We start from the raw sequence: 12743 nt of genomic DNA, 5'->3' as shown, positions 1-12743 counted from the left end.
ATTCCTTTCTCTTGAGTGGATATATCCATGAAAGAGAGGTGTTTGGAAGCTTGTGGTGGTCATAAATGAATATGAATCATGCTCTTAATAAGAAATTCCTTATAACTTCTTAATAGCAATAGTAAGAATTATAATGCATGGATTTGGAGCCTGTCATTTTTAGTGATGAAGCACGCAGACATATAAAACCCCTTTTATTTGGTCATGGCTTGCAATGTAGCTCGTGAAGAACTAGCAAAGAGAACAGTAATGAACACAGAACACTTTTCATATGGTACCAGTTAAGACAGCACTAATCAACATTGAAGTGAATCATTTGGCCTCTCTGGACCTCCATTTAGTCATTTGTGGGATGTAGTAGTAGGTCTCAAATAGGCTTTCTTACCTCATCCTCAAGACCACTAAGACTCGGGCAATGGGAGTCATGCGGGGGTTGTGTGGGGGTTTAAATTGTGCATGAGGACACCAATGTAGTCATCAGGGTTGTTGTATGTGGGGGTGGTGTGGGGTGGTTCTGTGTATTGGAGCACGTCTAGAAGCATCTCTGGCCCCTACCCAGTGATTAACACTCCTTTAGTTGTGACAACCAAAAATGTCCCCTAGGGAACAAGATTGCCTCTGTGGAGAATTACTGGCCTAGAATCACATTTTTTTTTCTTTAAAGATTTTATTTATTTACTTGAGAGAGAGACAGTGAGAGAGAGCATGAACGAGGAGAAGGTCAGAGTCACATATTTTTAAAAGCATATGACAAAATAATATGAATCTAAGAGTTTGTGGGCATAATCATCAAAGTTGTATGACAAAATTTCTTCTGAGAGTCACATAAATGAAGAACAGTTTATTTCACTTTGCCTCTTTAGAAGCCTTTCTTCATAAGTTTTTTTAAAATATTTTATTTATTTATTTATTTATGATAGAGAGAGAGAGCAGGAGCAGGGGAGCAGAGGGAGAAGGATTGCAGGAAGCAGGCTCTCTGTGAGCAGAGGGCCCTATGTGGGACTCACTCCCAGGACCCTGGGATCATGACCTGAGCCAAAGGTAGACACTTAACCAACTGAGTCACCCAGGTGACCCTCTTGATAAGGTTTGAATACGGCTATGAATTTTTTCCTTTAATTAAAAGAGGACACAGGAGAGACACCTTTGAACAAATAATGCTTTATGTGTGTAACATACTCTGTGTTAGCAGAGTAACACACTCTGTGTGTGACTCAGTGTAACACACTCTGTGTGTGACTAACACACAGAGTTGGGACGAGGAGTGGTTACTCAACATAGGCATTAAAGATAAGTTCTGGCATGTAAGAGACATTCTAGAATATTGTTGGATGGGTGGACGGATGATGGATCTGCTATTGGTTTTGGGAACAGTATTTCATCAGTGACAAAAATAGTGGTCATAGAAGACAAGGAAAGAGGTCACTGGAGAACCCCTTCCATTCTTCCATGGGTCCCTCCTGGGTCCCTGCCTGCCTCCGCTCTTCCACAGCATTTTCTAATACTTCTCTCCCCAGCCCTGTATCCTTACTTGCTCCCCCTGTCCTTTATATTTGTTGCCTAGATCGATTGTATTGGAACTTTTCATATTGTATCATTTCTTTGAATCAGACATCATGATCCTATGAGAAAACAAAACCTACCACTTTGACTGGGAATCCACATCTGGGCATTCTAAAGGAAGGACTGAATCATTCATTCCTCTCTGGTTGTTTGAATCAAAACTAGTGATGTGATTCCCATTCTTCTTTGAAAATCACTTATGACTCAATTTCTAGAGTCCCATGTCTTTCTTTGATAATTTCTTCCAGAATAATTCAAGTTTTTGGTCAGAGCAACCTGTGTCGACAACTGTGATGGATGGATTTTTGCTTGTGCCCTCCTAATGGTGTTATTGATCTGGCAAAGGAAAGTGTTTCCTCTCTTTTATAGTTAAAGAATTCGAGGCCTGGGCTTGTTCAGACAGAGAGCTTAATGTCCACAATAAGCGAGTAGTTATACAGGGGTTAGAACAGCTGAGCCCAGATCTGTGGCACCAAGATGGAAGGCAGAATTGAGGCATGATACAGAATGTGATACAGAAGTCTTAATTTTATGGTACCAGAAAATTGAAACTTCTTTTGGTGCTTTGTTTAAAATGATACTAAATGATAATTATCCAAGGTGGTTACTTTACAATACCACAGCTTTGATTTAATGAGACTAACTTCTCTAAAATGGACAAACTACTTAACGTCGAGAACTTTCTTTAGAGTTTTATTTTGGTAAATGTTGCTCATGACCTGCTTTTTCCTCTCTAGACCTTCTCTCACCATGCCTCACAGGAACCTGACAGGAAGCTGCAATGTTAATTGTGGTTGTAAGATACACGAGTATGAGCCAGTCTGCGGATCAGATGGAATTACATACTTTAACCCTTGTCTGGCTGGCTGTGTTAACAGTGGTAATCTTAGTACTGGGGTGAGTATTTTTCGCAAGTTCCTGTACTGTTGTTGATCCAACATCCTGTGACAAGGACATGTTAGGCTAACACGTGGCTTCCATTCCTCTTTTCAAGAAATTTCAAATAACCTACAAAATACATCTTGACAAGAAGCCAGAGGAAAGAAAATTATGTAATGCTATCATTTTCTTTTTTCCAGGGATGAAGGGAGCATGTGGGTACAGTGACTTATTTCCACATCATCCCTCTCCCACTTCACATTCTGTGCGAACTCAGTGAAACGTGATAAGGTTGAATGCTAGGCCTCTCATTTCTTACTCTGCCAGGGCCCTTGCGATGCGTTTGAAGGTCAAGATGACCACCTTTGGTGCTGGCAGAAGAGAATAGGCGAGCACCTTCTCTAATCAGAGTCTGCAAAGATGGGCAATGGCCATTTTTCATAGAATATGAGTTCTAAGTTTCTTTCTCTTTCTTTCTTTCTTTCTTTCTTTCTTTCTTTCTTTCTTTCTTTCTTTCTTTCTTTCTTTCTCTCTCTTTCTTTCTTTCTTTCTTTCACTTTCAGAGTAAAGATATTTCTGTCCGTTCAAGAATAGGCTATTTTGAGAATTCCCTTCCCTGTGAATTATAAATAGGCTGTAATACTGTGGGAGGTTTTCATATTCTACTCAGTTCTTTACTGAGCCTGATTTCATTCTTTGCATAAGAACAGATTGTAGGAGGCTGCTTTAATTAAAAAGTTAAGGTGCATTGACTTGTGTTGTGTAGGTGTTAAGGGATTAGACCATTGACTGTATGTTTTGGGTTTGTCATATTTGATTTCTGAGTTTTAAGCTATACTGATAAATGGAGAAATCCTGTTGCTGGCTCCCCATTATATAATTGGTGAGTGCCAAGTTGGAAGAGAAAACAAGATCTGTTCTCAGTGGCTAAGTCCTTCCCTGGGAGTGAGCGAGGGAGTCCTCTAAGGCACAGTCCTCATTCTTAAAAAGAGGCCAGCAGTCCCTGGAGCACAGATGGCCAAACGGCATTCCATTCTCATATTTGTTGCTACTGCTTCTCTAAGTGGCTGAGAGCCCACAGTGACAGGGAGTTCAAGCTGATGTCTGTTTTTTTTGTTTTGTTCTGTTTTTTTGTTTTTGTTGTACAAACAACGTAAGAGGCAGAAAGAGTCCTTGGTTGCTTTTATTTGAAATACCTTTTTAGGTCCTTGAATTACCTTTTTTCAAACGAAACAGATGTGTTCCCTGGTCTTGGCCTTGGAGTCATCACGGCTGCATCGCGTGTTCTCTGCATTTATTTAACAAATATTTACAATAGGTCCTACGCCGTGTCCAGGCTGATGCCAGGGGCTCCGGTGGGCACAAGTGAACAGAAAGCTTGGTTCCTGTTTTCGAGGGGCTTCTCTAATCAGACAGCCCAAGAATTGCACAGCAGTGGGAGCAGGATATAGTTGTGACCAAAATGAGCATATGGAATGTGAACGCTGTAGAACAGAGTGCTGAAAGCTCCTTATGAAAGTTTACGATTTGGCCAGCAGACACTGTTGGATGCACACTTTAGATCATTACTGTTAGCAAGGAGGCTGTATTTTCAGTTAAATATTACGCATATTTTTAAAAGTTTAAATTCAGTTAGCCAACATAGAGTACAGCATTAGTTTCCGACGCAGAGTTCAGTGACCCAGCAGTTGGGTGTGATACCCAGTGCTCATCGTATCACTTGCCCACCTCCCAATTACCCCATCGGCCTCCACCCACCTCCCTCCAGCAACCCTCGGTTTGTTTCCTAGAGTTAAGGGTCTCTCATGGCTTGTCTCCCTCTCTGATTTCTTCCCATTTAGCTTTCCCTCCCTTCCCCTATGAGCCTCTGTTGTGTTTCTCTTGTTATACATATGAGTGAGGCCATATGATAATTATCTCTCTCTGTTTGACTTATTTTGCTCAGCAAATATTACCCATCCTTAAATACTAGAGCTATTTTAGAGCATTTGACTTTGTCCTAATTTTCCTATGCTTTAGGTTGGCTCACAACCCATCTTTGCTATCCCTTAGATAAGGAATTACACAGAATGCACCTGTGTCCAAAGCCGGCAAGTGATCACTCCACCCACGGTGGGACAGCGCGGTCAGCTCCGTGTGGTTATTGTCAAAACCTATCTCAACGAGAACGGCTATGCTGTGTCCGGGAAGTGCAAACGAGCCTGCAATACCCTTATCCCGTTCTTAATTTTTCTCTTCATTGTCACCTTCATCACAGCATGTGCCCAACCATCAGCCATCATAGTGACACTCAGGTGAGAATAGCACTCTGCTTGCCTGGTGGCGGGGGGCAGGGGTATGCGCTGAGAATGGCCAGAGGACACGTTCCAAGCTGGGACTGGTGTGGTAAGGTGGAGAGGAAAGCAGAATTAGATTGTACGGGGAAGCACTCAGACCTTTGCTTGTTGAATTTATTAAGAGAAGTGCTTTCCCACATCAGGAAGGGAATGGAAGGTTGTAATGTTTCATACCCCAGAACGTTCTTTATTCGGATGGGTTCTAGGTTTGCAGTTTAGTGAAACTTCTTTGGGGTGCTTTTGGTTCCTGAAGTCGGTGCCCTAAATGGTTCAAGTTCAGGAGCTGAAAGGTGTCACCATGTTAGCCACAAGGAGCCTGACTCCAGACGGGGTAGGAAGTCTTTTGGCGAAGTCTCGAATTCTCGCATGCAGCGAAGAGTATTATCTCCAACCTGGTAGGTAGGTAGTGCCTCCAGGATCAGTGGACGTTTCATGCTGGGCCTGCAGTTCAAAATGCAGATTTCGTGAATTTTACGATCATATAAAGTTTTGGAGTTGAAACAAGGAAAGAACAGACTGGGAGATGTCATTTTCCAGCTGTTCATGCTGTGTTTTATTAGGTATCCTGTTTGTGGTTTTTTGCTTATAAGAGAACACAGGCATTGCTTTAATGGAAGTCCTGTTAAAAATGTTGACACGGACCCTTTCGGATCAGTGTGTTGGCATTTGCAGTAAAAGCTGCCGTGGGCAAAGGAGGGAAGGGGACAGCATGGTGAAGGAAACGCATGCCCCCAGAAGCAGCTTCAGGGGACCAGCGGAGGCAGTGCAACGGAGTGAGGATGAAAGGAAATCAGTCCTCATTCTCCCTTTACCTCTGCCCTGGCTTCTCAGCACCCCCCAGTGCTGGGCACCTGGTGGTCATACTTGCTGGGATGTCATTCTTAGCAGGACAGTTGGGCTGTTTGCTGCTGCTTCTGCACATTTTGGCTTCTTTTCTTTATGGGATGCTGAGTTAGATGTATGATAACAGCACTGGGAGGGAAAGCCCGTTGGTTGAATCTCTCAATTCCTCCAATAACAGATACTTACAGACTGACCATGGTGTGTGCAGCATGGAGCAAATTGCTAGGAAAAGATAAGGAAAATAAGGGGAGAAGATGGCAGGTGCGTGGGTCCTGGGGAAGTGGACATGCTTTACCTAGAACTCAACGTGTATAGCACAGAAAAGATCAGGCACTTCATCATTTTAAAAAATGAATCCTGAATAATCTCATTCTTTAAACTTTAATTCTGCAAGAGATGTTAAATAACCCAGATCAGGGCTGCCCATGTCATGGCAAATCACCAGCTGGCTTCTAACCCAAAACTTCAGAAAAAGAGCCCTTTAATTTTTGCTAATTACAGATCAATAGACTCCAGTCTTCCTGCCATATAGGAATTACTTGGAGCATATGTTTTGGGAAAAGAAGAAAAACATGAGGTGGTGGGAGGGATTTGCTCTTTTTCTAATGTTGACTTGTTTTGCATCCTTTCTTGGGACTCTACTTCTTTCTTTCAGTTCTCTCCTCTCTACTTTCCCTTGAGAAATTACGACAGTAACTTTCAGTCGACACACCTGCCCTCTGGAAAGTGTAGGCAAATAGAAAAAAAAAAAAGAATGCAGTAGTTAGGATAAATTATTGTATCTATTTTTTCACAGAACTGATTTTATTTATTTATTTATTAAAAAAGATTTCATGTATTTATTTGACAGACGGAGGTAACAAGGAGGCAGAAAGGCAGGCAGGCAGAGAGAGGGGAAAGCAGGCTCCCCTCTGAGCAGAGAGCCCGATGCGAGGCTCCATCCCAGGACCCTGAGATCATGACCTGAGCCAAAGGCAGAGGCTTAACCCACTGAACTACCCAGGTGTCCCTCAAAGAACTGATTTTAGAAGCTCAGAGCTGATTGTGCCCCTTCAACCATGAACCTTTGGCCCTCCACCAGTATTTACCCGGGAACAGTTAATCAGGACTTCTTTGAGTCTTCAATGGGGAGAACTCATTCACCAATCTAGCTACCTCAGCAGTCTTGTTTGGCTGCTGTTAATAAATTCTAGGAAATAAATATTTTGGCACAGCCGCTCTTGCTGTCTGGCTCTGTACTAAGCAGGCTTGATTTGATGTTCGTTTTCTTGAGGCCAATGTTATAAGACATTTCTTTCTTTCCCTTCACCGTAGGTCAGTAGAAGATGAGGAGAGACCTTTTGCGCTGGGAATGCAGTTTGTTTTACTGCGAACACTTGGTACGTTCTTGAATTTCCACGTGTGCCTCTTAGTTCCTCTATACAGATGGCAAATTTTCATGGTTTTTTAAAAAAATGGCAAGTCAATCATTTGTTACTCTTAGTAGTAGCTAGGATTTTATGGGTTAGCGGCGAGGGCACAACTTTCTTATTTTCTGATTTGAACTAGAAGCTACCCAGTCCTGTCGTTTGAGGAAACAGAATACAACGGACTTTAGAACGGTTTCTTTTTCACTATAAGCATAAATGTGGGCCAAATTCCCTAGAGCTTTTTTGGTACCGTAAGAAATATTGAACCAAGCAATTATAATGGGCTTATTATGATCCTGGCATTTTTGTCCCTTTATGACTTTTTTCACATGAAAGTGATGGAAATTGGCACTCGTATTATTTGAAAAGATTTTAATTTCTTACTTCTTTACAGTAATTTTATTGGGCCAGGCAAAAAGGATACCTATTGAGTTTTCTGAGAAAAGAAATTAAAAATTCTGAAAAGAAAAATGAAGTATCCCCAAATTGATACATCAGGCATCAGGAGTCCCCTTTACTTGTTAACAAGAGAAGGTCATTAGCACGGTTGGTATATGGCAGAATTCATTAAGGCGTGAAGAACATCATTCTGATTTTGACAAACACCGTCTCACTCTGTCGTGTTTTGGGACAATGCATGGGAAATATCATGTGAAGTAGCCCATTGCTTTGATCAATTTCAACGTATTTTTTTATTGACTTCCCCATCATCAAGCATATTTTTTCTTTCACGAGTAGCAGTCTGTCATTTTCTTCAGCTGTTGTTTCTCCCAGTAATCAGTATCATTGTCCACAGGACAAAAAAAAAAAAAAAGAAAAGAAAAGAAAAAGAAATAAGTTTTTTGATTTAAATTTTTAATTTCCATTTTGAAGGGTGAAACACTTTAAAATGGTATCATTTGACCTCTGAAACATTAATCTTCTCTGGAATTTCAATTTATCGTTACGCTGTGGTTGGTGGCCTAGTCTGGGAGTAGGGAGTTTTCTCCGGTCACCCTCAGAGGTTTCTGGTTGCACTGAGTGGGTGGCTGATTTTTTTTGGTGCCGATAAAACTTTGAAGGTCCCATTTTTCAAAGCCAGCTGGCGAAAGGAAATTCTGGGATGCTCTGATTTAGTTAAGAAGCTTGCCTTATACTTCCTGTTGAAAACTAAAAAATTTGTTTTCAAAGAAGGAAATTTGTTTAGCGAAGGGGTAGTTGAATAGGAAAAGAAAAAAAATAGGTCCTCCTTTTTGCCCTGTTTGTCTTTGATGTCATGGAGCTGGGCTAAGTCAATAGAGGGTTGTCGCCGTGTCGGGAATAAGTGAAAGGAAGACATTTCAGTCATCTGCTTAATTCAGACTTTACTTAAGTTCTATTGATTATGAAAAAGCTATAGTTGGGCCAACAAACCAATTTCCATTCCCCCAAATTCCAAAGCAAAAAGAGAATTTTAAGTATCTTAGTAATGTTACATTTTAATTGTAATGAACGTACGTCATTTGAAATGAATACAGTATATTTAAAAATACATCACTTAGTCCACCGACTTCCCTTCCTTCCTCTCTTTTCTCTTTTCTTCCCCCTTTTCTCCCCTGCTCCTTCTGATCACTTCCTTGTATAAACTCATCGAGGATCCATGGGCTGTCCTGAGGGGTCCTTGGGACGCAAGGAATAAAAGGCTTGGCCTCTGCCATCCAGGAAATTACGGGAGACAAATCCGTAAACACTTTCATTGCTACATGATAGTTGGTGAAATGAAGGTGATTGCAAAATGTAGTGGGAATACAGTGGCATCTGAGTGGGTGAGGAGTTTAAAGGAGGGTTAGATGATTGTAAGGTGAACAGTTTGGAGATGGGGCACATTTCAGCAAAGGGAGTAACATATGGTGAAGGAAGTCTACTTGGGTAGACTTTCTTTCTTATGGGAGTGAAGAAATGTCTATCTCATTGCCCAAACAACGAAGCTACTATTTATCACAGACGTTTCCCAAGCTTCAAAGATGAATTTTATGCCTTAGTTATTTCCATGCCCCAAATGTCTTTATACAGTTTGCCATCTGATGTGGTTTCTGGCTTATAGGGGACAGTGTTTTCCTCATACTCTTCCTGCACCCGAGGACTAGAACCCAACCCCGTAAGAACTAAGTGTACTGCATTTCAGTGGTTCATAAAGGGTCTTAGTATAGCCTCTTGAGTATTTAATGGCAAAATCTGATTTTTAAGTTTAAAAGGATCGCCTGATTGAATTTTTTAGCAATCGACATTTTTACATATAACATGTAACAATAACGTATTCTGACTGAGTGGCAAACTGGAAGATTTAAAGTATTTATAACTCGGTGAACGTTTTTATAATACCTATATTATAATATATTATAATTCTATATCTTATATCATAATGAGATATCTTATTATATTATAATAAGATATTATAATATTATATTATAATAAGATGTGCCATAGTTAAAATGGTCACTTAATACAAGAAAACCACTGTCCTCACCTGGCCCTAGAGCAAACAAGCACCTTGCTCATCTACAGATCTGTTTTCTCCGATAAGATGGGCTAGATACCGTTCTTTGTCTTCTTCTCTCCCGCTCTAGCATACATTCCTACGCCAATTTACTTCGGCGCCGTCATCGACACCACGTGCATGCTCTGGCAACAGGAATGTGGAGTGCAAGGCTCTTGCTGGGAGTACAATGTGACATCGTTCCGTTTCGTCTATTTCGGTTTGGCGGCTGGCCTCAAATTTGTCGGCTTTATTTTCATTTTCCTGGCCTGGTACTCCATTAAGTACAAGGAGGACGAGCTGCAGAGGCGACGGTGGAGAGAATTCCCTCTGAGCACTGTGAGCGAGGTGGTGGGTCACACGGACCACGCCGAGAAGTATGCCCGGACTAGATCGTGCCCGGCTTTCAGCAGCCAGGGGGACTTCCGCGAAGAGACGGGTCTGCAGAAAGGGATCCAGTACACAGCACAGACCTATCCGGGGCCCTTCCCCGAAGCAATAAGCTCCTCCCCGGACCCGGGGCTGGAAGAGAGCCCTACTGCCATGTAGCCTCCCTCCTGAAGCTTGAAAACGAAGACTTTAGTTTTGTTGGTTGAGTTGAATATGGCAACTTGAGAAACACCCGTGCCTTCTTTTCTTTCTTTCTTTTTTTAACCTCTAAAGACGCAATCCTCAAACCAACAAAACTCAGTATACACAGCCACTATTGAGTGAGGGCTGGATACCTCAATAAGACTGAGAGCCTTTACCCCCTTCCCTCCAAGAAGGAGGAGTTCAGACAGATTTGTTACCATTTCCGCTCCGTGAATTTCATGCTCGTGCTCCAGGGTTGCATAAGGCTGAGAGGCGCCTGGTTAATGAAATCTTGGGAAGTGTATTGGCAGTACATATCATTAGCATACACTCCAGACAAAGGTGAGCTTGACCATGACTTTGCATTTACAAATCAGTTTTTAGATATGAACACCTACTGTGAGTTCCGCTACAAAGCACAAACGAATTTGCCTCAACTATGCAATTTTGATTGGGAAAATGTAAGTGCAGCATGTTACTTTTTCTTTCAAGAGACTAAAGCAGATACATTTTTGAAAAGAGGACTATAAACCTTCCCTAAAGTACTGTTAATAGCATTTTAAGCCATAGCAGAGTTATAAATCAGGTAGAATTTTTCAAATGCTTCAAAGGAATCATATGCATAGTGTGATAAAAGGAACAGCTACTTTATTTCATAAGACACTTTCTTTTTTTAGTCTGTCTGCCCCATCATAAGGTAAAGAGTCTGCTGAATCATAAATCTGATAGCTTGAATATAAACTCCGGTATTCTTTTGCCAGGGGTTTTAAAACTAATGTGCTAAACAGTATGGCTGGAACCTGATTTGAGATGCATCATGAGGAGAGAAACTAATGGCTTTCTCATCCAAAGAAAAATGCTGTAGAAATTCTTTTAGCTCTTGGCCCACACAAGGGTAGCTAAGAATTGTAACCTTGACACTCAAAATAGTTGGAAAAAGAAATTCCATAGAGGTAAGATTGAGTCCCATCTGACCATTTTAGTGTATAACCCCAGCGAAACCCTAGTGAATCATTTTCTTTCTTATGTACATAAAATTGCTGTGCTTGCCCCCGGAAGTTGAGTAATTAAATCAGGAAAGCTCATACCTGTGATAAGAAAATCACTCTGAATACAGGAGGAAGGGGATCTGTGAGCTGTGAGAGTATGATCCTAAGTCAGGATTGAAAATTATTTAAAATCAACTCATCTGTCATACTGAATTCCCTTTATCAGAGCTAGAACGATTTTACATCTCTCTTTGATTCTTTCCTCCTATTAACCTTCCCGAAGTGATTCTTCGAGAGGATTTCTCTGTTCCTAAATGCACTTTGCGCTCATTATCCATCATCCTCTTCAGTTCCTCCCAGCACATCACTTTGACTTAGGTACCACACAGAATGCTTTCTACATGGTTCTTAAGGTAGATCCTTCCCGACAGCACTCTGGACCGATAGCAAGATAACTCGTGGGGTCTCGGCTGCTCAGAAAAAGAATCCTGACAACCCGGACGTAGGAGGGACGTGGAAGGTCCAAATACCAGTATAATTGTGAACAGTTTCTGCCAAGGAGGCTATGATTATGTAGGGGCTAATTTAGGAACTGATTTCCTTGGCTGGCTTACACTCTTCCGTAGAGGGGAAGTGACAGAACTGTCCCATGATTCAGGCTTTCTGCCCTTCATCCTTGGAGGCGCTGGTGGAGTTGCAGGAGCATTCCTGGGTTCAAGGTCATTTTCCTCTCCACCTAAGAACGGTGTTGTCAAATGGTTCTTTTGGTGGCATGTGGTTTGTGGCGAGGGTTATCACTGTTAGACTGAATAATGTCTGGAAGGGGTGGAGCCAGTGGTCTCAGGTGACAAGGACTTCCCTCGAAATGGTCTCATTTGGCTGAGTTATAAGTCTGCTGTTGCCTGTAATTACGCTAGTGTCTGTCCAACTTGTTTCTACGTGGTATATACAGAGAACATTGTTGATTCACTTAGCATCTACTCTGGTGCCTCAGGGTTCCCTTTTACTCTCTATGGGAGACCTTTGATCTTTTAGGTCTGTTAGAAAGTTTCCTTTTGTGTTGGAGCTGAAGATATACAGGTTGGGGAGAGGTGGTATTTGCAAAAGAACTGCATCGGGAGAATTTGGATGGAATTAGCACCTTTTTTTTTTTTTTTTTTTAGCTAAGATTGTTATGTTCCAACACTCTTAGGATCTGTCTCTTCCTGGTAGTGTATTATTTTTTTTTAAGATTTTATTTATTTATTTGACAGACAGAGATCACAAGTAGGTAGAGAGAGAGGAGGAAGCAGGCTCCCTGCTGAGCAGAGAGCCTGCTGTGGGGCTTGATCCCAGGACCCTGGAATCATGACCTGAGCTGAAGGTGGAGGCTTTAACCTACTGAGCCACCCACGCACCACCTAGTAGTGTATTTTGAAAAGGAGCTGCTCTCAGAACTCCAGGGTAGGAAGTGACAGATTCTTCACGTATAATTAGACAGTCCCCTTTCTCTACTCTGAACAGTCATCCATCTAATTCAGCAACCAGTGACCAATTCTCTATCAGGCACTATTTCAACCAATTACCATCTGCTGCTCTGTGAAATTCTTCAGGTCGACTGGCCAAAACTCAAAGAAATTAGCCTAAATTGTACACCACAATTGTTAATATTGTACTT

At 41.6% G+C, this 12743-nt stretch overlaps 1 protein-coding gene across 2 annotated transcripts in view; it reads left to right on the top strand.

Moving 5' to 3' along the window:
* SLCO5A1 (solute carrier organic anion transporter family member 5A1) overlaps window positions 1-12363 on the top strand; it is a 137919-nt gene extending 125556 nt beyond the window's left edge. For both annotated transcript variants that reach the window (XM_032316597.1, XM_032316596.1), the window contains 4 exons: window positions 2301-2460; window positions 4495-4736; window positions 6936-7000; window positions 9616-12363. In XM_032316597.1, coding sequence (XP_032172488.1) covers window positions 2301-2460; window positions 4495-4736; window positions 6936-7000; window positions 9616-10073 — 925 coding nt within the window. In that variant the 3' untranslated portion in view covers window positions 10074-12363. The remainder of the gene's footprint in view (window positions 1-2300; window positions 2461-4494; window positions 4737-6935; window positions 7001-9615) is intronic.
* Window positions 12364-12743: the final 380 nt, after the last annotated feature.

Source organism: Mustela erminea, chromosome 16 (genome assembly GCF_009829155.1).
Source record: "Mustela erminea isolate mMusErm1 chromosome 16, mMusErm1.Pri, whole genome shotgun sequence".
Lineage (NCBI taxonomy): Eukaryota > Metazoa > Chordata > Mammalia > Carnivora > Mustelidae > Mustela > Mustela erminea.
This window is presented reverse-complemented; position numbering and strand designations above follow the sequence as displayed.